A 27538-nucleotide genomic window follows, 5' to 3' on the forward strand; every position below is an offset into this window, starting at 1 on the left:
AAAAAGAAATTCCATTTAAAGTAACTACTGATTGTATAAAACATTTAGGAATCTATCTGCCAAGGGAAAATCAGAAACTTTATGAGCAAAACTACAAAACACTTTCCACACAAATTAAGTCTGATCTGACCAACTGGAAAAATATTAAATGCTCTTGGATTGGGCGAGCAAATATAATAAAGATGACAATACTACCTAAATTAATCTATTTATTTAGCGCTATACCAATCAGACTCCCAAAAAACTACTTTGATGAATTAGAAAAAATAACAACAAAGTTCATATGGAAAAACAAAAGGTCAAGAATTTCAAGGGAATTAATGAAAAAACAAATCAAATGAAGATGGCCTAGCTGTACCAGATCTAAAATTATATTATAAAGCAGCAGTTACTAAAACCATCTAGTATTGGCTAAGAAATAGACTAGTTGATCAATGGAATAGGTTAGGTTCAAAGGACAAAACAGCCAATAACTTTAATAATATAGTGTTTGACAAACCCAAAGACCCCAGTTTCTGGTATAAGAATGCACTATTTGACAAAAATTGTTGGGAAAATTGGAAATTAGTGTGGCAGAAACTAGGCATTGACCCACACTTAACACCGTACACCAAGATTAGGTCAAAATGGGTTCATGACCTAGGCATAAAGAATGAGATGATAAATAAATTGGAAGAGCATAGGATAGTTTACCTCTCAGACCTGTGGAAGAGGGAGGAATTTAGGACCAAAGAAGAACTAGAGATCACTATTGACCACAAAATAGAAAATTTTGATTATATTAAATTGAAAAGTTTTTGTACAAACAAAACAAATGCAGACAAGATTAGAAGGGAAACAATAAACTGGGAAAACATTTTTACAATCAAAGATTCTGATAAAGGCCTCATTTCCAAAATATATAGAAAATTGACTCTAATTTATAAGAAATCAAACCATTCTCCAATTGATAAATGGTCAAAGGATATGAACAGACAATTCTCAGATGAAGAAATTGAAACTATCTATAGACATATGAAAATATGCTCCAAATCATTATTAATCAGAGAAATGCAAATTAAGACAACTCTGAGATACCACTACACACCTGTCAGATTGGCTAGAATGACAGGAAAAGATAATGGGGAATGTTGGAGAGGATGTGGGAAAACAGGGACACTGAAACATTGTTGGTGGAATTGTGAACACATCCAGCCATTCTGGAGAGCAATTTGGAACTATGCTCAAAAAGTTATCAAACTGTGCATACCCTTTGATCCAGCCGTGTTACTACTGGGCTTATACCCCAAAGAGATACTAAAGAAGGGAAAGGGACCTGTATGTGCCAGAATGTTTGTGGCAGCCCTGTTTGTAGTGGCTAGAAGCTGGAAAATGAATGGATGCTCATCAATTGGAGAACGGTTGAGTAAATTGTGGTATATGAATGTTATGGAATATTATTGTTCTGTAAGGAATAACCAGCAGGATGAATACAAAGAGGACTGGCAAGATTTCCATGAACTGATGCTAAGTGAAATCATTATATACCTCAACAACGATACTGTTTGAGGATGTATTCTGATGGAAGTGGATCTCTTCGATAAAGAGAGCTAATTCAGTTTCAATTGATCAAGGATGGACAGAAGCAGCTACACCCAAAGAAAAAACACTGGGAAATGAATATAAACTACTTGCATTTTTGTTTTTCTTCCTGGATTATTTATACCTTCTGAATTCAATTCTCCCTGTGCAACAAGAAAATTGTTCAGTTCTGCAAACATATATTGTATCTAGGATATACTGTAACCTATTCATGTAAAGGACTGCTTGCCACTTGGGGGAGGGGATGGAGGGAAGGAGGGGAAAAATTGGAACAGAAGTGAATGCAAGGGATAATGCTGTAAAAAATTACCCTGGCATGAGTTCTATCAATAAAAAGTTATTTAAAAAAAGACATTCCTTTCTCCCTTTGTTGGGATGGGTGAGAAGAAAGGGGAAAATGTGCTCACATAAATCTTCATGTCTAATCTGTGTAGAAAGAACTAGATCTTCCCTAATGTAGAATGCCATAGATGGAGCTCTGTATACCCTTCACTTTAAAATCAACCCAGGAAGGGAATGAGCTGATAGTTAAACAAATTCCCTGTTGAGAGCAATCCAAGTCAGGGGATTTACGAGTCACTGGAGAAAAGATGAAGGTGAGCTGGGGAAATAGAGCCCAGGTGGCAGACATCTCCAAGAGCATGTTCAAGATGACACACCCTGATTATGATGGATGAAGGCACTCTCCCCTTCTGCCATTACCTCAGTCAAACTTCGTGAAAAGAAGCTGCCAGCCATTCCCAGAAAGACTCAGTGGTTCGGAGCATCAGGAGTTTTTGAGGCCAGACTGGCTGCCTCCACTGGAGGAGATGAGGATTGAGAAGTCACCGGTATTCTCCCTCTCTGGCTGCATTATTTATACCTGGCTCGTGGAGGTGGTAAGGCAACTCTAGGCCCTCAGCAGCCAAAGGACTCATTTCCTAGGGAGATACAGTAGGAAGCATCTGGCTAGTTCTCTTTCTGAAACGAATAATTGTGCTTCTTAAAGAATCCCAAAGGGAAGTTAGAGGGTGCACCGGATAGAGCAGCAGCCCTGAAGTCAGGAGGACCTGAGTTCAAATCTGCTCTCAGGCACTTACACTTCCTAGCTGTGTGACACTGGGCAAGTCACTTAAGCCCAATTTCCTCAGGGGGAAAAAAAAAAGAAAATGAAATCCTACTAATGCTCTCACTGAAGAAATTAGTTCTTAATCCCAGAGAACAAGCCTTTGATCCATTTCATAGCTACCACAAGTAGGAAATAAAGTGTAATAAGAGACAAATAATAAAGGACCTTGGATTTGGAGAGAGAAATCTTGGATTTGAACAATATCACGATCACTGGCTCTGAATGCTTATTAGGAAAGAATCATTTCCCCTCTCTGAGTTTCTGTAGAGGAAGGATAAAAACTAACTTTACAGCTTGTTGGGAGGGCAGTCGGGGCATGGCCTTCACTCTCACTCTCTGCCCTAGCTTGCTCACTCAACATGTATTCACACTGATAGTTCCTGAGGTTCCTCAAAAGGGTCCATAACCCTGCTACTCATTCTGCTGCTACTCATTTCCTCTCATGGTCTTAGGTATAAAACTGGTTTGGAGAATGAAGGCACATTCCTATTTCTTGCTCCTGTTTCCCATTTATAAAAATCAGAGACTTTGACATCATTAAGACAACTCTTAGACATAAAAGTTACCAAATAATAAGAAAAAAAAGCAAAAGCATGAAGGACAAAGGGTAAAGAGTACTTTGAGAGTAAAGGGCAGACCTGACATTCAAACCCAAGTCCTCCAACTATATCTAGTATAAGAGATTGGACTCCATGGCTGTAACGGTCCCTCCAGCTCCAAATCTCTGCTCCTGCGCTATCTAGCATCCCAAAGGCAGGTGTGAAATTGTTCCAGGAGGCCATGAATGGTGATGTAAGCCCGAGATCCCTGCTGCCAGGGAGGCTGTGGCTAAGGAATTCTAAGCAGCAGCAGGACTCGTGCTTATATGGTATCCACACTAAGTCTAGTCCCAACGGGGTGAGCCCCAGAAGTGGTGGGCCACCAAGCTGCTTAGGCCAAGGGCAAAGTTTGATGATCAATGAGGGATCACATACAGGATTGGGTGCTGTACTTCCCCTGGGCAAGTAGGTAGACCCAATCTTGAAAACAGCAAAAATGCTTCTGGAGAAAAAAAAAAAAAAAAAAAAAAAAGGAAGAACAAGAATGAAGATTTTCATTTGTTTTCCCCTGCAAAGTTTTCAGGTATTTAAGCACCAAAAGGTGACAAAGATGTGATATGTAATAAACTCAATCTACCAGAAAATGCAACTATCAAGATCATACTTGGTCACAAGCTCTGTGGGGACTTTTCAGGAGAGTAGAGAGCATGTCACCTCCATTTGCTCTTTGGACACTTGCTCTAGCTTGACTGGTGCATCTAACACATAACAGAAATTACTGGGAGAAGAGGCAGGTTTTTGACATCACGGACACAGAAAATCCCAAGGTAATCCCACAGAAGTTCCAAGCAGGGGATGTGCTCTCCAACTTTCAGCTGCTTCAGCTCCCCAAATGGCAGAGCCACAGAAAAGGAAGGTGACCTGGACAGCCCCAGGGGTAAGATACTAGAACGTTTGTACCGCCTGCCTGGACAATCTAAGGAATTACCTGGCAACCGATTGGCAGCTGAGTGTGGTTTCCATGTGCTGGAGATGCTTGAAAGCCTTTGACTGCTACTGTCTTCTCCTTTTCTCAAAAGGCAAAGGGCAAAGATGCAGAAGAGTGAGTAGAGTTGAAGATTCAGATTTTTCCTTAAGTCTTACTTGACTTATCTTAAGTGAGCTACTCTTGCTGTTTGAATATTAATGCTTCATCCCCTATTTTTTCCCCATGTAATAAAATGTTTTAGACTATATGATAATTAATAATTATTATTTTTATGTATTATTTTACACATATCTAATAATTAATAAACAGGCCATCACAAGAAGGAGGGAAATTAATCTATTGAGGTAGAATCCATAAACCATAAGAGATTTCTAATTATTTCTAAATTATCTTTTTCTAGACTTGAAACAGGGACTTGAGAGCATGAAGGAAGGTGACTTTCTGAGCAAGCTCAGGTGGTAATGAAAGCACTATGGGCATAAAATGTGCAGGCACTGGAGCACACCTAGTTGAATTAAAAGGTGCAGCTCAAAGTGAGAGCATCACCTGGTGGTTAAGCCAGATATTCTACTTCCTCCTCCCTACTCCCTACAACGACTCTGAGAAATGATCTGTAATGCTAGTCAATTAAATCTTTGGAGGGAAGCCAACCTTTCTTGCTAAATGTTCTTAGGAGCACTGAAACTTCTGCTTTTGAAGGTGGATTTGGTTTTGGTTTGGTTTTGAAAAGGACAAAAACCATCTGGAGCCAGATCTCTTAGAAATCTTCAAGCCGCTGCAAATTGAGGTCAAAATTTAGAGGAAGCCATCAAATAATGAGATGCCTCTAATGGCTCCTTTTATCTTGGAGGGGATTAGGTTCCTGAAAGGCCAACCCTTCTCTAATTACCAAGTCTGATAATTCCGACCAAACTGGAGAACTTAGAGCACTAGACCAGGGACAACCATGTTCACCACACAAGGCCAGCCTAGCTAAATGCAAAGAAGTTCATCACTAGAAAGCCACCCAGAAATGGGACCAGGAACAAGTGCAATCTCTGGAGACCACATGCCGAAGCTTAGAAAAGTTGTCATTTGGATTGGTAGGGAAAGCATGCACACTATGAAATGATGGAGCTTTTCAAATAAGAGCTGACTGGAAGCTTTCCATATCATTCAGTTTCAGTCATTTTTCAATCCTTTTTTTCACCTCATATGAGGTTTTCTTGAAAGACACTTTAGCAGCCTGCCATATCCTTCTCCAAATCATTTTACAGATGAAGAAATTGAGGCAAATGGGGTTAAGTGACTTGTCCAGGGTCACAAAGCTAGTGTCTGAGGTCAAATTTAAACTCAGAAAGATACTTCTTGACATATGCCTTACACTCTATCTACTGCCTTATTGTCTTTAAAAACATTCTTTACAGGAACTCCTGATATTTTCTGAATAACAGTAGCATTGTCACAATAAATGTACTGTCTATCTAAACAAAAACCTTAAAAAAATCATATTCATTTGGATATAGTAGCTCCTAGGATCCTAAAATCATAGGACGATCTGACTTTCATCCGAGATCCAGCCCAGCTCAGGACAGGGAGGCTCACCACCAGAAAGGTGGTCACCATTGGTCATGAAACTCAACATTGCACTGTGGAAATAATGCTAGTTGCCCTTTGGAGATTGAGGATCTGGATTTCAAAAGATGGCTCTGGCACTTTCTACCTGTATGTTCTTAGACAAGTCACAATCTTCCTGGGCTTGGTTTCTTCATCTGTAAAAAGAGGAAGTGGAAATAGATTCTAGGTCTCATCTCTCTCTAGATGCATACCATTTATGGTGTGGTAAGCTAGATCAAATAAATCAAGTCCAGAGCTATCTGCCTATGGCTAATACTGACGTGACCATGGGCAAGTAGCTTCCCCTTGTTGAGTTACATTATCCTTTTCTGTAAAATGGGAACAGTAATATTTACAATGCCTTCCTTACTGGGTAAAGAAAGGGTTAAAACTGTATATTGAGGAGTAGGAATAGGAGAAAGAGGAGGAGGAGGAGTAAAAGTAGAAGTAGTAGTAATAGTAGTAGTAACAGTAGTAGTAGTAGTAGTAGTAACAGCAGTAGTAGTAAAGTAGTAATAATAATAGTAGTTGTAGTAATAGTAATAAAGGAGGAGGAGGAGGAGGAGGAGAAGGAGGTGTTATAACTTGTTGCCTTGCCCTTATACAAATCAATAGCTTACATTTTAATTGATACAAAAGGAGCATAAAGTAAGATGGGATGTATTAATTGGCTGAATTGTCAGTATCAGAAGATGAACACAAATTTAATCCTGTAGTTTTAGCCTTAGTGTGTGTGATGCTGAACAAGTCAGTGAACACTCACTCCCCCACCAGTGTCCTCAGTTTGCTCATGATTAAAACAAGGGGATTGGTCTTATCCTCTGAGGTCGTTTCCAGCTCGTGGGTGGATGATCTTATGATATAAAAGCCCTAAGTGGGGATTATTGATGTCTACAACTCCTGGGCATCTCCATCTGGTGATAGAGATCAGATGGGTCTAAAAGTCATTGGCCCTTCGTTCCCAGAGATGACCATGACATCAGGGGTGACACTGTGACATGCAAGTGAATTAGGTTTGAGTGAGTAAGAGCCAATCCAAGTCACAGGCTTCACTTTCGGTGGGATCTAGTGGCCAAGGAGAGGTCAGGATGACTGCAAATGGCCCTGAGTGTAGTGGGAAACTCTAACCTTTGAAAATAAAGGTCTTTAATACATCTCAGTTTGACCAAAGGCAACTGCCCAGTCAATGACTAAGGCTAGAGAAGAAAGCATGAGGCAAAAAATGACCTTTTTTGTTTAGAAAAAAAAAAATTAATTAAATTAAATTTAAAAAAAAAAAAAAAAAAAAAAAAGAATCCATGTGGGACAGAAAGATCCTCAGGGTTTCTGGCCAAAACAGCAACATGTAAGAGTTGGCCCCTCAAGACTCAGTTCTGACTGTCTTGTAAAGAGGTATTTCTTTGGTGGTTTTCTTCCTATACCCTTTTGCCTACTGTTCCTAAAGGGCAACAGGGCAACTTTTGCCAGACTCTAGAATATGGAACATTGTTTCAGGGAGAGAAGAGAACGGAGAGAGGGGAGATAGACATTTTTTGCTTTGTCAACTTTTCTTGTCAACAGGTTGCCAGGGAAGGTGGGGAGAGGTTAACCTAGGAAGACAGAATCAGAACAAGCTCCTGGAATAATGTTTAACTTGATCACCACAGGCTTTCTCCATTATTTGACTAGATGTTATGATTCCCCTTAAGTGCCTAGGAGAGATTCTGTGTTGGATTAACAATGGAAGAGTTTTGATTATTGCTTAGCCCAGAAAATGTGAGCTATACACATACCCAGAGGCAAGCAGAGACTGTTGGAACAAAGACAGAGGGTCTCCCACTAGAGCAGATCTGCAGAATCTGTCTTAAATTAAAAAAAAAAAACCTTTGGTGTACAGTGAACTTATCAGTGAATATTATCCCTTCTCCCAGCACTCTTACTAATAATCTTCTATAACATCCTCACCTGCTTCAGCCTGTAGCAATTTTTCCTTTCTCTAAAAACTTTAATTTGTGTCAAGAAGGATTTAGATGCTCAGCATTTTATTTTATTCTCACCTCTCAAATTAGGGTGTATGCTTCTTGACACTCTTGACATGCCCTGAATTCTCCCATCTCCCTGCCTTTGTTTTTATTGTCCTCAAATGTCTGCATTACCTTCCCTTTTCCTGACCTATGGAATTATTGCCCATGTTGTAAAATTCTTCCTGAACTACATCAATCTCTCTTTTCTTCATCCACAAGTAGATGATCTTTTTTTTCAGGTCTTCAACATCTGTTACTTGGACTTTACAATAGATTTCCCAGTTTTAGAAGTCTCCCAAACTAGGAAAGCTTAGAAAACATGACCAGTGCTAAACCATGTTTATGGCCAGTCTAAATTCAGGGAAGCTCAGGAGGACTGGCTACTATAGATCATAATGAACCAAGTGGGACTCCCAAGTTCCAGTTTCCAGTCTCTCCTCTCACTAGTCCACCTTAAACAAAACTGCCAAAATGATATTCCTACTGGTGACGAGGCTGACCATATTTCTCCCCTGCTCTAGTCTCTCTGCTGATTGGAGACATAATGTCCCCAGGATAAAATAAGAAGCTCTCACTCTGTCATTTAAAGACCTTCCCAAGCTGGCTCCATCTTACATTTTCATATTTATTTAACAGCATTTCCCTTCAAGCCTTCTCTATCTTCCGGCCAAAATTGCTTAATTTGCTTTTTCTGAAGGTAACATTCATAACACAGGCTGCCTCCGTGCTTCGAATACTCTCCCTGCTTCCCCCTGCCTCTTGGAACTCTTAGCTGCCCTGAAAGTTCAGATCAGTCTTCCCTTCTGCTGATCTTTCCTAATCTCACCAGTCAGTGTTCTTCTCTCCCTCTGGGAAATTCTTAGTCCTTAATCTTTCTTTTTGTGATGTCTCCAGTAGAGTTTATAAACTCCTTGTGAGGAAGGATTATTTCCCATAGATGTCTTTGCATCCCTCGCCACCTCAAAACAGTATCTCACATCTTGATGTTTCATTAGTATTTGTGGAATTAATGTTGTTGACTCCCTCAATAATGAGCATCTTTGTCAGGTCTCCTGGGGCACATCCTTTGACCACTTTCTGTTTTATGGCCTTATGAGATAAACCCCAGAAAGACAGGTATCACGTCAATTCAATATTTTAGAACTCTTTTAGTGTTCTCCATGGAATGAAAACTTAATAAATGCTTGCTGAACAAATGAATAAATGAATAATAAATGATAAATGCTTGCATGATTCTAGTCAAGTCCCATTCTTCCTCTGGTCTTCTGATTCCTCAACTCCGAAGGGAGGACATAGACCCATGTTGCCACTAATTATGATTCTCTAAATCACTCATTATTTAGAATCTATATTTCTTTTGTTATAGAATTTCTCCTTAAATTAATAGATTCAGATAGTGTCGACCCAATGTAATGTTTCTTTATTTAATGAAGATTAAATACTATCAGTATTCACTGAGAGGCATTATTGCATCAATATAGTACTTGCAAAAATGTCTAGAGAATAAAAAACACACTTATACTTGTGAGGATTGAAATGAATAATAAGTTACCATGTAAAATGGGAAGAGTAGGTAATGCAGACAGATTGGTGGGAAGATGTAAATTATTTCTTCTTTGGGTCTCTGCTAAACTCTTGACTAAAGCCAAGCAGGCCTCTCTGGGTACATGAAGAACAAACCCACAATCTGGTCCAATTAATAGACTGGTGTTTGCCTGGTACTTTGGGATTTGCAAAGCATTTCAAATACCATCTCATTTTAATCTCACAACAACAAGAGAAGTGGTTCGCTTCTTGTCTTCCTTTTACATATTAGGAAACTGAGGCCCAGAGAAGTTAGATCATTTACCCAGGATCACATAGCTAGTGAGTATCTTAGAAAAGATCTTAATTCTAATTTTCCTGCCTCCAGGTCTTTCGTTCCATCCACTATACTTACTACCTATTTCAGGAGTAAATTAAGTATCCAATGGTCCAACCGGCCACTCTCCATGGCCAAGAAAGCTGATAAGCCATTTGGAGCCAAAGTACCATGCTCACAAAAAGCTGAATTTTACATTAGGGGTTTTGGAAATGGGCACAAATAAAGGAATAGAGCAGATAAACAGAACTCATTAAAAATGGAATCGTCATTCCTAAATAGTTTGGTGAATCATGTTCCTACTGTCTTGGACGAGGATACAGATTGAGGAGCATGTTATAGCCCCAATGAATAAATCAGTCAAACAAATGCTTCTATACCCCAGGAATAAAACTACCAGAATATGCCTTTAGAAAGATAGAAATGTTTGTGCCAAGTGTACAAGCTATTTTTGTCTCATTCCTAAGAAAGCCTCTAGGGGCACCTCCAGTTCCTACGTGGACCCTCCCAGAGCAGCTACAGCAGGCTCAAGGTGGAGCTCTCTCTCCTCACAACCACCTCTATTACCACGCCCACTTCATACATGAGGAAACAAGGTCCAAAGAGGTGAAACAGCTTGTCCTGGATCAGACAGCAAGAATCGGAGAAGGGGATGTGCACCTGGCTGGTTCCGACCCACTCTCCCATGTTGGGAATGATCCTATGGCCAAGGGAAGAAGGAAGGTGCAGAAAAAAGGTTACCGCTAATATCTGCAATTAGACATTAGAGTATCATATGATGGAATGCAATCAATCTAATAAATGTAGCCTCGGTGTGTCAAAAGTGAGCCTTGAACTAGGGCTTCCTGACTCTCTATCCACTATGCCACACTGTCACTTATATGAAAACTACCTCACTGCAGTTATCTTTTTTAAATTTTTATTAAAGCCTTCTATTTTCAAAACATATATATGGATAATTTTTCAACACTGACCCTTGCAAAAGTTTTTGTTCCAAAGTTTTCCCCACCTTTCCCCCATCCCATCCCCTGGATGGCAAGTAATCCAATATATGTGAAACATGTGCAATTCTTCTATACATATCTTGCTACACGAGAAAAATTAGATCAAAAAGGAAAAAAAATGAGAAAGAACATAAAATTCAAGCAAACAACAAAACAAAAGAAGTGAGAATGCTATGTTGTGGTCCACACTCAGTTCCCACAGTTCTCTCTCTGGGTGTAGATGGCTCTCTCCATCACTGAACAACTGGAATTGGTTTGAATCATCTCATTGTTGAAGAGAGCCACGTTCATCAGAATTGATCATCCTATAGTCTTGGTGTTGTTGTGTACAATGATCCCCTGGCTCTGCTCATTTCACTCATCATCAGTCCATGTAAGTCCCTTCAGGCCTCTCTGAAATCATCCTGCTGGCCATTTCTTATAGAACAATAATATTCCATCACATTCATACACCATGATTTATTCAGCCATTGTCCAGCTGACGGGCATCCACTTAGTGCATTGTTTTATAAATTTTTATAAATTTATAAATTTATAACTGCTTTATAAATTTTAAAGTCTTAAAAGATTATGTATAGAATGCTGGACCTGTAGTCAAAGATCTGAGTTCAAATTTGACCTAAAATACTTACTAGCTGTGTGAAAGTCTCTTCCTCTGTCTGCCTCAGTTTCCTCAGCTATAAAATGGTAATGGTAATAGCACTTCTCTCTCCAGATGGTTTTTAAGGTCAAATAAGATAAATTATAAGGCATTTAATATAGTACCTGGCACATGGTAGGCACTACATAAATGTTAGCTGTTATTATTACTACATTTTATTCATAACATCATTATTTACGTGAAACAATTGTACAACCCACAAAGTTCAGCGTGGGAAGAACATTCAGAATCTATCATTTATCTCATCAGACTGTGGGAATCCCCTCCACCCAAAATTTCAGCAGCCCCTCCACAACTTATTCAAGTCCTAGCTGCCTGCCATGTTTATAAGGCTAAGGGACTTTCCCAAGATCATACTAGTCAGTATTCCTGGCAAGTTTAGATTCCAGGGCTTCCTGCAGCAGAGGTTACCTCTCTTTCTGTTGTATCATAATATCTCTTTATAGTCCTTTGTAAATTAATTTAAAAAATAAGGATACATGCAATTGGATGAATTTAGAATATCCACATTGATTTAAAAAACCCACTAATGTTCACACTACCATTGGAGCACACTATTATTCAAAGCCTATATTTTATTTTACTGATTTCAAGATTTCAAATACTATATTGAGCTGATATTCACAAGAATATATGCATATATGTAACTTTTTATACTTATTTGTGAGTATATTATATATAAATACAAATTCTTCTCTCTGTCTCTCCCCCATATATATTTATATATTTATATGTGTGGGAATACACAGACACATACATATATAGTTTGTCCCCATTAGATTATACATATACACACACAAACATACACACACATATATATTATATATACATATCAAACTATATACAGGATAAACAGGAAGAAAATTGAGAGGGAGAAGATACCAGAATTAGTTGGGGTGGGGGTACTGGGGAAAGTTTCCTGTAGAAGATGGGATTTTTATTGGGTCTCAAAGAAAGCCAGGAAAGAGACAATGGGTAAAGAGCATTGTCGCAATAGGAAAATAACAAAATAAAATGCCTAGAACTGAGAGATGGAACTAATGATATCAAGTGAAATAAGAAGAGAAGACGTCCAGGGCAGAATTCTGGGGGGCACCTATGAGGATGGATGTGGATCCAGCAAAGAAGGTCATATAATAAAGAGAATCATGAGATAATGATAAGCCTGGCAACTTGGAAAAGAGACCATCAGGGAAGAGTATACTAGGAAATTTATATATATAAATATATATGGGGGAGAGACAGAGAGAAGAATTTGTATTTATATATAATACATAATATTAGAAGAATAATACATAATAATAGAAGTTAACAATCAGCTTTCTGGGGGGAAAGAAGAGCTGTTAATGAAACACTTTTAAGTTTAATCCGAATTATTCCATTTTCTCCATCATTTGTCTAGACAATCAGCCAAATAATAACCAATTGATTTGCATGTTTGCAGATTTCTAAGGTGGAGGTGCTCATTGGGAAAATTTAACAACGGGCCCTGCTGAGCTGGAGAGCTGGGTTTGAGGCTGGCTTTTGGCAGTTGGGCGGGTCTCTGATCCCTGCGTGTCAGCGAGGGCCGGCACCACTCGGGCCCGGATGTTCTTCCGCGGTCTCTCCTCTGAGGATGTAACTGAACCAGCTCCAGGTGAGATTTTGATCTGAATCACAGCACATTAGAGGGAAGCCCATGCATAATTGGAGCCAGCTACCCGATCAAAGGCCCAGCAGGCGGGCCTGAGCTTCTGATAATTTTGGCAGATGAGAATAGGAAGCTCAGCATGACCCCACATCCAACTTTGGAGGCTGACTGTTCTCCAGACACTCCATGAAGAAACGACTGGTATATTTGACTAACAAATTCTTTCAGAAGCAATCAGCTTTCATGATTCGTCATCTTTAAACCAACATGCTTGTGGGTATTTACAGATCTCAAATTCTGCTTTTTAATTCCCTAATTCTACACGCCCCCCAAAAAAGTCTGATGCCTGCTCTGTTACTCTAGTCATTTGATGCAGCCTCCCTGCTTACCATCCATCACCCTTTAAGGCAAAGTTCAAGTCCCCCCTGTTTTAAATCCCCTTCCCAATTATCCTCACCCCCAATGATGTTTTCCTTCTCCGAACCCAGAATTAACAAAGTACAATTGGCACCTCATTTGGCCGAGTGGCTGAAGAACACTGTGGTTTAAAAAAAAAAAAAAAGCTCGGCACAAGTTCGACAGACAATACCAACTTCTTCCATGACTTTGGCCAAATGACTTCATTAAAGAGAATTTCTAAGCTAATTACTGAGAATTTCCTATGCTGCTGAAATCTCGGGTTTACACAAAAATTAAATAATTGTCTATTTTTTTCAGGTAGTCTTGTCAGCTAGGTAGAGTCAAGAAAGTGAATCTGGAAGACCTCAGCTTGAATTCTGCCTCATATAATCTAGCTGCACATCACTGAACAAGTCATTTAACTTCTCAGCCTCAGTTTCCTCTTTTGTAAAATGGGGATGATAATAGTTCCTATGCCACAAGACTAGTGTGAAAATTAAATGAGATAATATATGCAAAGTATTTGCAAACTATAAAGTACCATATAAATATCATCTGTAATTAGTACTCAGTCTTATCAATGAGAATTAAAATCTTTGAAAACAATATTGTATATTTCTGGATGCCGCAAAGAGCTGGGAAAGGAAAAAGCACGCAATGAAGATTTATTTGATTGATGTGTAACCTATTTGATAAAATGAAATGATCATGTGGATTAACTTCCTTCCATGAACTGAAGGTGATGTTTGTGAATCTCATATTTACATAATGCTTTTCCATTTACTAAATTCATTCTTTGTAGTAATTTATTGTAGCAATGAGATTAAAGAGTATGTCAAATTATTACTGCCATCTTATAAATAGAGAAATAAAGGCTTGGGGTAGAGTGGGAGTAGAGTGAATTGTCCAAAGTCCTAGAACCAATAAGTAGCATAGCCAGGGCTTGATCCCATGTCCTTGAATGCCAGGAATAAGGTGAGCATTGAGTGAGTGACCCATTACTACCTCTCACTTCCCATTCTCTGTATCGACTTGTGGAGACTTTTCTAATAAGTCCTGAGCATCTCCACAGGCATCCTGTCAATGCTTACCAAATGTGCTGCTCTCCTGAGGACTTCCAATAAGAGAGAATCCCAGACACAAATTTCAAAATTGTAATTAGTCTTTACCTAGCTTTAAAAATAAAAATAATAAAAATAAAAAAGATGCCAGAGACACAAAACTCATCAAAATGAGCCTACCCAGAACCAGGTAACAGACCCCAGAGGACTAGATTCATACTCTTCTTAGGTTTCTACTTTCATAAAAATTCAAATTAAAAAAAAACAAACAAACATCACAAGCATGATGAAATAAGATTCTTTTATGTTTCATACTTATAAATCAGGAGAATATAAAATGGAGAAGCTATCTATAATGACTAAAACCCTGAAAATAAGAAAGGACTTGTCACGTCAAAGAACTTCAAAGTATATATTTGATATACAGGGAAACTGAGGCAGAAAGAGGTCAAATGCATTGCCAGAGGTAGGACTTTTCAGGGCCAGAGTCACAGATGGACTCTGAAACCATCTAGTTCTGCTTCCTCCTTTTACAGATAAGGAAACTGAAGACCAATGGCTTGCCCAAGTAGTAAATGTCAGAAGTTGAAACTTAACCCATTCTCTGACTCCCACCTCAACGTTGTTTCCACAGTTTGGTCTTCAGATGCCAAAGCCCTTCTCTCTCCAACTGGTGCCCCTCATCTGAAACGGGGTACTTGTAATGGGAGCAGAATCAGTGCAATGGCTGCAAGCTAATTGTTTGCCTTTTAGTGGCAAACCTGCACTGCTGCCTATTGATATTCTACTCTTCTCTGAAGGCTCAGAACAAAGGAGGAAGACATTTTCTCCAGCACAAAAAATGCCGGATTTATTCTGGCGTGACTATTTTGTCCACAGTAAGTTGTTTTTTCTGTTAAGAATCAGTCCTCTGGCTCCCTTCCGCATCGTCCTCGGGGACTGAGGCGAGCTGCCAGAGCCTCCATGAAACCTTCCTGGGTGCCTTCTACCCGGGAGTCTTCTCTGCTTTTGAATCTCATCACACTAGGTCCTTCCTGGACGGTCTGAGATTCAGACTTGGATTAGCTTTCCCCATGCACACACCTCATCTCCTCCCCACCAGACTGCAAACTCTTCGAAGGCAGGTTCGTCAACTCCCTTCCATCCATCCTATCAGCGAAGAGACCAGAGCCTGCGGTGCTGCAAATGTGCAGCTTCCAGGCATTCTCCTGCTCACTGCTTGTGTGTGTGTGTGTGTGTGTGTGTGTGTGTGTGTGTGTGTGTGGTGTGTGGTGTGTGTGTGTGTGCATGTGTGTGCGCGCGCATGTATGTGTGTGTGGAGTCAAGCTTGGCAATCGTGCCATGGACCCCCAAGGAAAGTCTATGCAATACATCTGGTTGCATGAGGACGCCAAAGAATCTGCCGCAGACAAAGGGAGGGGACTTTGAGTCTAGGCCACAGGCTACATTTCTGAGGATATTATTGTGTAATTGACAAACAAGGAAATCTATTGAAAATTTAAAAATTAAAAACCATAACTATCCTCCACATATTATCCAAAAGGAAGAGGCACTGCGAGGGCAGTAGCATAAATGACCGTGTTGTTCTGGCGCTCATCCGTTGGGTCCAATGCCATAATCCCATTTGGAATTTTCTTGGCCAGCAAGTGTCCAAAGCCAGATCTGAACTCAGGAGGATGTCTTCCTGACTCCAAGCCTGGAGCTTCATCCACTGTATCTCCCAGCTGCCTACATGGGACCACAACATGGAGTAAATTTTAAACTTATCATGTCATCCATCTCTCTATCATTCTACAAACCTGCTCAGACCTTCAGTCCTTCCCCATCAAGCTATCAGCCATCTTCTCTATTCTATGAGAAAGTCCGGCCAGCACTCACACCGTGGTCTCCATTCACTGAGCACCCCTTGCAGAGCTCCTGGGATCTCCTTCTTCTGCCTTCACTAATCCTGTGCATCCTACTTTCCTACTGCATCAACATGAAATGCCATCAGCCCTTCCAAGAAGTGCTCCTGTTCCTTCCAGCCTATCCCAGATACCAACAAGCCCTTTTTTTCACCGCTTATACCTGCATCTTATTTTGTATTGTAACTAATTGGATGCATGTTGTATCCTCCTGCCAGAATTACAAAGATGTGCTAAAGTGGAAAAAGGATTCCATTTGAGTTTAGAAAATCTGGATTCAAATCCTGACTCAGACATTGACTAGCTTCAGGACAATATAAATGTTATTCTTCTCTCTAGGCCTCTGTTTGCTCATCTGTACTACTTTGGTCATAGAGTTATTTTCAAGCTCAAGAGACATAATGTATATACTTCATTAACCATAAGGACAAAATTAATGTTATCTATAAACAGCATAATTGTAATAGAAATAATTATTTCCACAAGGAAGTCATATTTTCCTATCTTTTACCCTCCTCAAACAATTAGCATAATTCCCCGAACAGAAAAGTTACTTAAGAAAACCTATCTACATTTTTGCAAAACCAACAGCTACAAACTCAGGTCTCTACTATTCCCCAAAAAACTGCCCTAACTAGTCATTACTATAGTGACATATTAATGCAAATATTTTAATCAACTGTAATTGAAATTATATTGACCGTATTTAGTAATACTTTCAATTTGTCAAATTCCCAATTCCTAGAGGCAAGTTAGAATAGTTATCTTTTTTCCACAGGTTTTTGAAACCAGAGAGAGCAAAGGGCTTGCCCAAATTCATATAGTAAATTTAAGATCTAACAAGAAGATTCTCTCTCAATTCTGGAAGATTTCAATGTATCTATTTGTCACAATTGAGGACATCTCCTTGAGATGCTCAATTAAATGCCTAAATTTAAATACATAGGATTATAAAGAAAAATAATTATATTGAAATGCAATTATGAAAAAAGTTCCCAGACCCCAAGTTAAGAATCCCTATCCCTTCATCCTATCAAGGCTCTTTTTGCCTAATGTTTTGCACAACATTTTGACATGCAGGGAGAAAATCAATTAAAAAGAAATAGTTAAGTAGCAATGAGAAAATTAACGGTAAGAATATAGCATTTAAAGACATAATTGAAAGAATGGCAACAACCTCCCCCTCCACACATACACACTTTTCTGACAGGTATTTGGATATTTCAGTTAAAATATCTTGTTTTTTTTTAAAGAGACTTTTTGTTAAATTTTCTTCGATTTTCCAATGGACATATGAAATAAGTCTACATGTTTCCACAATGGTGCACCAATGTCACTTTCCTTGTTCAAACTCTTAGTTATGGAAGAAATACAGCTAGAAAATCAATGGGAGACCGATTTCCATGGGTAGCTGGGAGATTCAGTCTACATCCTATGCAGCAAATACTTGTCTATATATCAAAGCAGCTCTACCTCTTTACACAATTATGATGGCATTGTAAAGTGTCATGTCATCAGAAATCCATTCATCTACTATTCATTGTCCAACACAGCAGTAATGTGGTTTTAGTTGGTTTCATTTTTCCTGTTTCCAAAGCTTAGCACAGAACAGACATTTAATAAATGTTTATTGACTGATTTGGTGCCACCAGATAATCAATCACCATTCTACATCCATAGGTGTCTTCCACTATCATGTTTTTCCTATACTTCATCCTCGCATGGTCTTGGTGGCTATGCCAATGGAACACAAACTCTGGCAGATACTACAGAGCTGAAAAGATTTCTAAAATCGGGTTGGTGTTTGGCAATAAATTTGTCACCTGAGGAGTATTCTAACTTGCCACAGAAGAGCTCATTACCAGAAGAAGGGTCACTATGTGATAAATGTTTTTTGTCCCCAGCAACTCAAGGCTCTTCTAAGGTGGCAAAGGGCTAAAACCATTGTCAACAAGGAGAGTTTCCACTAATGGAAATCATACCTTTTTTGAAATAAAAAATATATCCAGAAATAAAAATCATCCTGACATTTGGCTATTCACCCTAGGATGACGACAATTTCTTTAATAAATAAATTTGTTTATTCTTGAAGCCTTTAAGACTTAAAGCAAAGATCAAGTCATGTCTAAGAAGTCTTAATATTTTCCTACAGTAACATCAGACCCAAAATAATAGAGTCACACATTAAAGTGCAACTCCAAATATTAGGTTTTAAACTAAAACAAGATTTTGACAGATCAATTACTGTCCAACCTACTATAATAGACAGCTTTTGTCCTGATTCTGACCCATTACAGAATGGATCAAAAAGACATAAACCAACTTGACAAGCTCACTTTACTTTCCTTCCCCTAACATAAATGAAGCCATCCCTGACCCCTGTACACTTCTCCTTACTTCTTTTCAACTGCATTTCACAACCCATAGCTAAAATGCATGAAAGAAGAGACAGTAATAGACTACAGTGTCCTGTGTGCTTACCCACTGACAGGTAAGTAAATGAAAAACCTGATGTTTCTGGTAGAATGGGGGGATGGGGTGAGGGAAGCTAATATTTGAGCAGTGAGAAATTAAAAGGAGCTGGAACTATGCCAGAGGAAGAGGGTTCTAGCTTTGTATTTTACAAACCATTGAATACGTAGTCAACCTCTACCACCACAAGTAACTTACACAACTTTCAGAATGAGTCACAGACTATTTTAAGGAACATTTGATTTGACAAAGAAATAGTTTGGTAACAAATAGCTATTACATATTTAGCACTGCTTTCATAAAAGATGAGCCACAGATTAGCTAAGATGACAGGAAAAAAATAATGATAAATGTTGGAAGTAATGTGGGAAAACTGGGACATTAAATGCATTACTAATGGGATTGTAAAGTTGTCCAACTATTCTGGAGAGCAATTTGGAACTATACCCAAAGGGTTATCAAACTATGCATACCCTTTGATCCAGCAGTGTCTCTATTGGGTCTGTATCCCAAAGAGATCATAAGAAAGGAAAAGGACCTACAGACGCAAAAATGTTTGTAGCAGCCCTTTTGGTAGAGGCAAGGAACTGTGAGTGGTTGCCAATCTGTTGCGGAATGGCTGAATAAGTGATAGTATATGATTGTGATGGAATATTACTGTTCTGTAAGAAATGATCAGCAGGATGATTTCAGAGAGACCTGGAGAGACAGGAAATGATGCTAGGTAAAGTGAATGGAAGCAAGAGAACACAGCAACAACAAGATTATGTGATGATCAACTGTGACGGACTTGGTTCTTTTGAACAATGAGGTGATTCAGGCCAATTCCTATAGAGTTGTGACGAAGAGAATGAGCTGTATCCAAAAAGAGGACTGTGGGGACTAAGTATAGATCTCAACATAGTATTTTCACTTTTTTGTTGTCCTTTGCTTGATTTTTTTTCTTTCTCATTTTTTTTACTTGTTGATCTGAATTTTCTTGTACAATAGGATAAATATAGAAATATGTGTAGAAGACCTACAATATTTAACAATATTTACTATTTGCATTACTTACTGTCTAGGGGAAGTGATGTCTAAGGGAGGCTTAAAAAATCTGTAACACAAAGTTTTCCCATGGGTGAATGATAAAAACTATCTTTGCATGTATTTTGAAAATAAAATGCTATTATTAGAAAAATTTAAAGGATGAGAGGCAACATGTTGCAATGAATCAAATGCTGATCTTGAAAGCAAGAAGATTTAAGTTCAAAACTGCCTCCGTCACCCTGAACAAATCATTCACCATTTCAATAGCTTGGAATCTAAGCAAATCTCTAATGTTTTGAATTGCAAAAGGTAAAGGTACTATATTGGTAGAAGGAGTTAATATAAGGAAGTTCCCTATATTAATGAAATTACCAGTACAATCCTTTTTTTTTTTCTATTTCTGAAAGATAACATTGTTCCATTCCAAAGATATATAAGTAGATATGTATATTTACTATAAATACATTAACTAGTTTTTGAACGCTATAGAGCCAAGACCAAAGAACACAATTATGTGTTCTGCATAATCCAGACTAAGTATCTTATTTTATTTATTTTATATTTATATTTATAATTTAATTTATATTACACAAAATGAAGCCTAGAAAATAGAACTGAGGAATGGATTTGGAGACCGAGACTTGGGTTCAAGTCCTGTCTCTGATATATGCTGACAAACAAGTCATTGAACCTCTTAGTGTTTCAAGGAAACTCCCTAAAGTTATAAAGTATTCAGGATTTGTTAATATACACTGTTTGGGGGTGGGGGAAATCAATGTAGAAATGAAAATTCTTCTAGGAGAGAGGCTATTCTTACTCTTTTGTCTGTTCCCTAACCCTTAGCACAATGCTTTGCTCAAAGTAGATACTTAATAAAGATTGATTAAACTGATTTGAACTTAATTACAGATTCTGGTACAACAAAAAAAAATTAGGAACAACAAGAGTCTGGTAAAATAAGAATCAGAGATTCTTAACCTGAGGTCTGTGAATTTTTTACATAATTAAATTTTAAAGTAACTGAGTTTCCTTCATAATTCTATGTGTTTTAGTTTATGCATTTAAAAACATCTTTCTCAAAAGGGATTCACAGGATTCATCAGACTTCCAAAGGGGTCCACGACAAAATGGTTAACAGCCCTTTTTACAGATGCATAAAACACAATGACCAAAATTAGAGCTTATTTTTTCCTTATGAAACTGCAATACCCCAGGCTACTTAAAGACAGCTGGTAAAAATTCTTAATTTGCATTTGATTTTCATTAAATTATTTCTAATTAATCTACCCCCCACAAAAGGGCCATTAAAGTTTCTTAGTATCCTTGATTATTTTTTTAAAAATACTGACTTGCAATATGAAATTGTGCACAGAACAGTCACAACAATATTATATGCAGATGCTACTGGGGAAGAGGATTTGTTGTTAAATGTGCTGTCTTGAGCCATATGCTTCACCCCCCACATGCATGTGGAAGTTTAAGATTTAAAAGCAAACAGCATTTTTAACCAGCAGACCATCATCCTTTCTGTGCTTCCTTACTCTGTGTTTTTATCCCACCTGCGATTTGCCAGAACACAGTGAGTCTTGTATCTAAGCGAGTCTTTTCATGGTCACAATAGTGTGTTCAATCAAGGAAAGTTTGTTTTACGAAAATGAAGGAACTCGAAGTATCCCGTCGCCCCAAGAACAGGCTACTTTTCAGACAAACAAGAAACGAAACGCAAAGTTGCTGAAATAAATCACCCGTCCTTTCCAGGACCAAAGAAAGTACTTAGGATAACAAAAAAGTTTGAAAGGACCTTGGAGACATTTACTTCAGTCCCCAGCTTCTCCATGGAGGAAAGACTGCTCATGCAATTTTTCCCCCTCGCACTGCAATGCTAGTCTTATTAATTAGTCCCTTTCATCATGTTAATTGGCTTCGGATTCAAAGCAAAGAGTCACATGTTGAGAAACTGAGGCTCTGAGAAAAGGGTGTTGGCAAAAGAAGTAGGACTAGAACCCAGTGCCCAGTTTCGCTGCCCTGCCACTGCAGCAGGACGGTTGGCTTCTGGCCGAGTACCGGTCCGGCTGACTGGATCTTGCTCTGGCTTCGACTTCGAAGCAAATCCGCTTCTCAAGAAGCACAGCAGAAGACCAGACGCGATTTCGGGTCTTTCTAAATTGCCATAGAAGGTCCCCAGCACACCTGCACCCGCAGCCACACACCCAGCACACCAACGATCCGGAACCCGGCCAGAACCCCACAATCCCTCCCGCTCCAACCCTCTCCAGGTCCTTCCACTCTCCGCACCCCGACCTCTCGATCTCTGCCCGGCGGCCCGCCCAGCTCTCCGAGGGAGCCCACCTGGCAGGGACAGAGCGCGGCGCAGCTGGGGACCAGAGGCGGAGAGGGGCCGAGACAATGGAACCACGGACAGCTCCTCACTTACCGTCCTCATTTTCATCAAACACGGGAGTTTTGTGGGAGTGATTCCCACCCATATTACGCCTCGGTTGTTGCTACATCCCCAGCCAAAATCTTCGCCCGGGGAGCCGCGGGCATCGCACTGGGAGAGGGCTCGCGCACGACAAAAAGAAATCAGGGAGAAGCGAGAGGAGAGGGGCGGGAGGCAGAAGCCCGAAGAAAGGTCGGGGCTCGGAGGCGGGGCGCCTCCCGCTCGCTCGGGCCACCTGCCCGCCTCGGTTTGGGGATGGGTGCCTGGAAACCGCGTGGGGGGGCGGATTTAGGGGGGCGGGGAGCTCCCGCCCGCCTGCGGTCCGCACTCGCAGCCTCTAGCCTCTCCTCCACGCCCAAGACGCGGAGCCGGAGCTCGGCTCTCCGCAGCCGCCGCCCACCCGGGGCGATCCCGCCGGCTGTCAGCAATAGCTCGGCAGAATGAAAGCGAGCCGCCGGCCCCCGGCACCAACTGCTGCCGCTACTTCCCAACTTGAGCCGTATTTCATAGCTGGCTGTTGGCTGGGGAGAGGCAGGGGGAGAGAGGGAGGGAGAGAGGAAGAGCAGGGAAGGCGGAGGCAAGGAGGGAGAGGAAGAGGAAATGGGGGGACGGGGAGAGGGCTTGGGAGGGGGCAGAGCAGGCGTTCCCTCCCCTCGTCTTTTGCCGGGGCCGAAGCCCTCGAAGGACGCCCAGGCGGAGGTGGGGAGAAGAGGAAGGCCGGGGGTCGGGATCCGCAGGAGGGGGGACGCCTCTCTCTGCTCCTTGGGGAGCCCGGCCGTTCCTCCCTCGGGGCGTTTTAGGCGAGTAGGAAATTTCGGCCCCGTGTCCCCGAGAATCTTTGTCCCGTGTCCCCGAGAATCTTTGTCCCGTGTCCCCGAGATTCTTTGTCCCGTGTCCCCGAGAATCTTTGTCCCGTGTCCCCGAGAATCTGTCCCGTCTCCCCGAGAATCTCTGTCCCGCCTCGGAGTTCAACGCTCCCAGAGGCAGGAGTGAGAGCCGGGCGCCTCTCTGGGAGCTACGACTCCCAACGGGGGGATGTCCCCTTGCTCAATCCCCCGGCCTCCCTCTTCCTGTTGGAGCAGAGAGGCGCGGGAGGTGGAGGGAGCCCCTGTTCTCAGCACCCTCGGACAGCCCCACATCTACCGCGGGCCCCCGGACAGCCAGAAGGAGGGGAAGCGGAAGCTTCGGTGTCTCAGACTGCTCTGGGACGTGGCGGGGTAGGGAGGGGGAAGGACGCTCCAAGACAAGAGACTGGCCGCGCGGGAGGATGAGCTGAGGAACAGAGGCCGGGTTCTAGACTCAGAAACCCCAGATCCGAACACACCTGAACTACTTCGTTATCTGTCTCACTGGACACGTGATTTCTCCTGTCATCTCCCACACGAGTCAAGCCGGGGGCCAGCCTAGATAAACCCCAAGGTCCCGGTGACTCGAAATCCTTTGATCCGGAGGCCGGTGGGGAGGGGGCAGAACTAGCAGATAAATGGGCAAAAGAACTAAAAGTGAGGAGCAGGGCAGAAGGAGCAGCTGGGAGGCCATGGGCGGGGGCATCCCGGCGTAGGACGTTCGGGCCACTCCTAAACCTTCCCGCCAGCCAAGCTGAGGGGAGCCCCCCGGCCGCCACTCGCAGGGGCCGCCTGGAGACGGAGCAATACTTAAGGTCACTCCGCCACCTACTGGTCACGGAAGCGCAGGGCTCTTCTGCGGAAACGACATTCACTTCCATCTTCCCTCAATGCTGCGCTTTGTGTAAGGAGCGCAGAGCAATCTCCAAAGCTAATTCAGTTTTACAAGCGGAGTCCCCAGGGATGCTTCAGAGCCCAGCTCATCCATGGAGTCTTCCTCTCCAAGTCCCCCGGCCCCCAGTGAGCTCTCTGACGTTCTAGGGCATTTGCAGCCTGGTCCACACACATCAGGAGTAGTAACCGATGGTTTGCTGCCCCCTTGGGCATCCACCTGGATTGGAAGTTGCCTGAGATCATAGACTTTGTCTGAATTTTTTATCTCGGAAATGAAGTAGACGGAAAGCCTCTAAGGTCCCTTCCGATTCTGGAGTTATGAGGCTAAGTTTTAAATGTACTTCCCTCCTTACCCAGCAGTTCAGCATAGAACTGTTTTAATCTAGTGGCCACTAGATTAAAATTTCCCAATCGATTGATTGGACTCAGTGTAACTGTGTCTCTTATAATGAATTAACAATTACTCATGAATTTAGCTGCTTTATCACTTGAAGAAAAAGAGCTACAGGAAAGTCAAATGACATAGCCAGGTTCACACTGACTAATGAGTAAAGAAGTCAGAACTGATACTCAACTCTCAATTCCAAGATATGGGTTCTTTTCTCAATCTCATAGTCCTTTTTAGGCAGGAAACTTCCCCATTGCCTCAATAATTAAGATTTTTAATATACTTTGGAGGCCACTTTACCTTAATCCAACCCATTTCTGCTGATTCCCCTCTCCATATAAGAGATCCCCCCCCAGTTTTCTTCCCTATCCCCTAATTCCTCTAATCCAGATCCAAGGCAATTTCTGTCTTCTCTCCACTCTCAGACACTTCAGGTCTGTGCCTTTGCCGTGAATCTCTCCTTTTGGCTGCATATTTCATTGTGCCCTTTGAAAACCCCATCTCTTTACTAGAATTCCTTCTCATTTTCTTCCTCTTACAGGCATTCTACCTCTTCACATTAATCGAAACTTGGCTTTACACCAGAATGCCAAATTCCCAGCAACATTTAATCTCTTTTTTTTTTCCCTGAGTGCTCCAATTCACATGATGTTGATCTTTTTAACCCTCTGATTCTTCTAGAGAGCATACTGTCTTCATCACTCAAGCATTCTTTAAAATTAATGCTTCTACCATCTGACCTCCTAGTTATTCTTCACCTTACTTAGGGACATTATTACTGGGTTTCTCCATATTTTCCCCTGATATCCTCAAAGGTCATTGATGATATTCCCAATTATAATTCTTCTAAAGCCCTCTCAATTCCCTGAGTTTTTTTTTTACTCCTGTGAATTCCATCTCTACTGTATTTTATCTACCTTCCAGATGTGACCTTCACTTGGAACTGCTCTTCCCATATATTCAATGATGAATTGCTTCTTTCTAACCAAAATTTGAGTCCTTTCAGACTTTGCAATACCACAACTCTCGTCCCAAAACAAACCTTTCACCCTCACTGTGATGGTTGTTTCCTAAATTCTTCCCTGTTCTTCTAAACCATAAGCCCTTTTCAGATCTCATGACTTACCTTACTCGGTTTTGACTCAATAGTCAGTCAGTCAGCCATTTCCATAATGTAGTCTCATATATCCTTGATTTCCCACTTTTTCATTCTACCATTCCCACAATAACCGTTCTGATACTGGGATAATTCTCACCATCTTCCTCTTTCACCACTGCTCAGAAATGTCCAAATACAGCTAGAGGAACTCCTCAATGCTTTCTACTCTTACCCAGACCCTCATTGCTAAATGAAATCCTGTCCCTAGCATTAAAATCTTTAATTTACTATTTTTCATAGAATTTTAGAATTGGAAGGATCTTATTGGCCATCTAGTCCAACAAATTGCCCACTATCAATAAAAGAAAGAAAGCCCATTATCAATTATCCTGCAATGATAATATAACTTCTTTCTTAAGATCTCAAAAGATAGCTCTTTACCTTATAAAGCATCTCCTTGTATTTTTAGAATAGTTACTAAATCTTCTATGTATACTATATAGCTTCTATAGTTACTAAAAACTGCTTTTCTAATACCAAGCCTAAATTTGCTTACCTCTAACTTCTACTTGATGTTCTTATTTTGCCACTACTGGGCCAAACCGTTGATCCCTCTTCCTCATTTTCATTTTTTAATTCACATTTTAAAATGCATTTATCATATCCTCCCTCCTCGGCTTTCTTTTTTCTAAATAATATGTGCCCAACTCCTTCCAATAGATCCTCATATGACATGGACTCAAGGCCCTTTATATTGTTGATGATCCTCCTTCATATGTTCTCACACTTGTCAACGTCCTTCCTAAATTATGGCACCTAGGACTCAAAGCAATACTGCAGGTGTTGTCTGACCTGAGCAGAGTATATTCAGAACTATGACCTCCCTATTCCATTAAAGCTATATATCTCTTTACACAGCCCAAAATCTCAATATTTACTTCAGATGCTTCATAATACTGCTGACTCATATTTGGGTTTGCAATAATCCCAAGACTCCATGAATAGAAGCATCCTCCAGACTACTAACTTTGCTGCTAGACCAGCTCCCACAGCCAGCATCCCAGGAAACACCCCTTGTGGAAAAGGGGCAAGTCCCTCAGTCAACTGCCAACCGACTGTTACCATCAAAATAAACCAGCCACCCTAGCTGAAATATTAGGGAACACAGAGAGAAACAAATGGCATGTATCAGAAATGACAAGTGAAACACCCATTGAGTATCCCAGCCATCACATCCCCTTAAATTCTAATAGAGAACAAGAGCTGAGTCCTTAATCTATGGAGCTAGCAATTCTACAAACCTCCAACACTGTTTCTAAGCTAATCCTAGCAGTTATCATGATATCAGCCCTTGGTAATACATGAACTGGAAATTGCTTCTGCAGATAGTGCAGTCCCAGCCTTCTCAAAAAAAAAGCATTGTCAGCTGATTCAACATCAAAAATGGATATTGTTTTTTTAATCAATAGAGATAACACTAAAGATCTTGTGTGCTCTAGGGGAGGGTGTGAGGGAAGGGTGGAGAAATTGGAACACAAGGTTTTGCAAGGGCTAATTTTGAAGAATTGTCCTTGCATATGTTTTGAAAAATACAAAGCTTTAATTAAACAAAAATGATCTCCTGTGCTCCTCTACCCCTGGGTTTTGATGCCTTCCCATATGACCGAAAGTCTTCACTATGCTAACTTCCCCTATTGAAATGCCCACGCCAACTCTCTGAGAGGAGGGACTATTCTGTTTTTTTATTTGTATTCCCAGATCTTGTCATTATGTGACTTTGCACATAGTGAGCACTTTGTAAAGCTTTTCTTTTCCCTCATTCACTTTAATACACAGATCTTTTTCAGACAAACTGCTAGTTAACCAGAGCTTCCCCATTTTTAATTTGTGAAGTCAATGTTTTTAGCCCAAATATAAAACTTTACATTTATCCATCGTTATCAACAGCACATAGTGCCTTAAGCTTTATCAACATCAGAAGATTTTATCCTCACAACAATTCTAGGAAACAGATGCTATTATCATAACCATTTTAC

The 27538-nt window shown here is 40.6% G+C and overlaps 1 protein-coding gene across 1 annotated transcript in view; it reads right to left on the bottom strand.

The window, feature by feature from the left end:
- The window catches only part of STK32B (serine/threonine kinase 32B), a 307808-nt gene extending 285083 nt beyond the window's left edge, over positions 1–22725 (bottom strand). Inside the window, exon 1 of the mRNA XM_051965055.1 lies at positions 22271–22725. Within this exon, the coding sequence (XP_051821015.1) occupies positions 22271–22322 (52 nt within the window). The 5' untranslated portion in view covers positions 22323–22725. The remainder of the gene's footprint in view (positions 1–22270) is intronic.
- Between the last annotated feature and the right edge of the window lie 4813 nt (positions 22726–27538).

Source organism: Antechinus flavipes, chromosome 6 (assembly GCF_016432865.1).
Source record: "Antechinus flavipes isolate AdamAnt ecotype Samford, QLD, Australia chromosome 6, AdamAnt_v2, whole genome shotgun sequence".
In the NCBI taxonomy this organism is placed as follows: domain Eukaryota; kingdom Metazoa; phylum Chordata; class Mammalia; order Dasyuromorphia; family Dasyuridae; genus Antechinus; species Antechinus flavipes.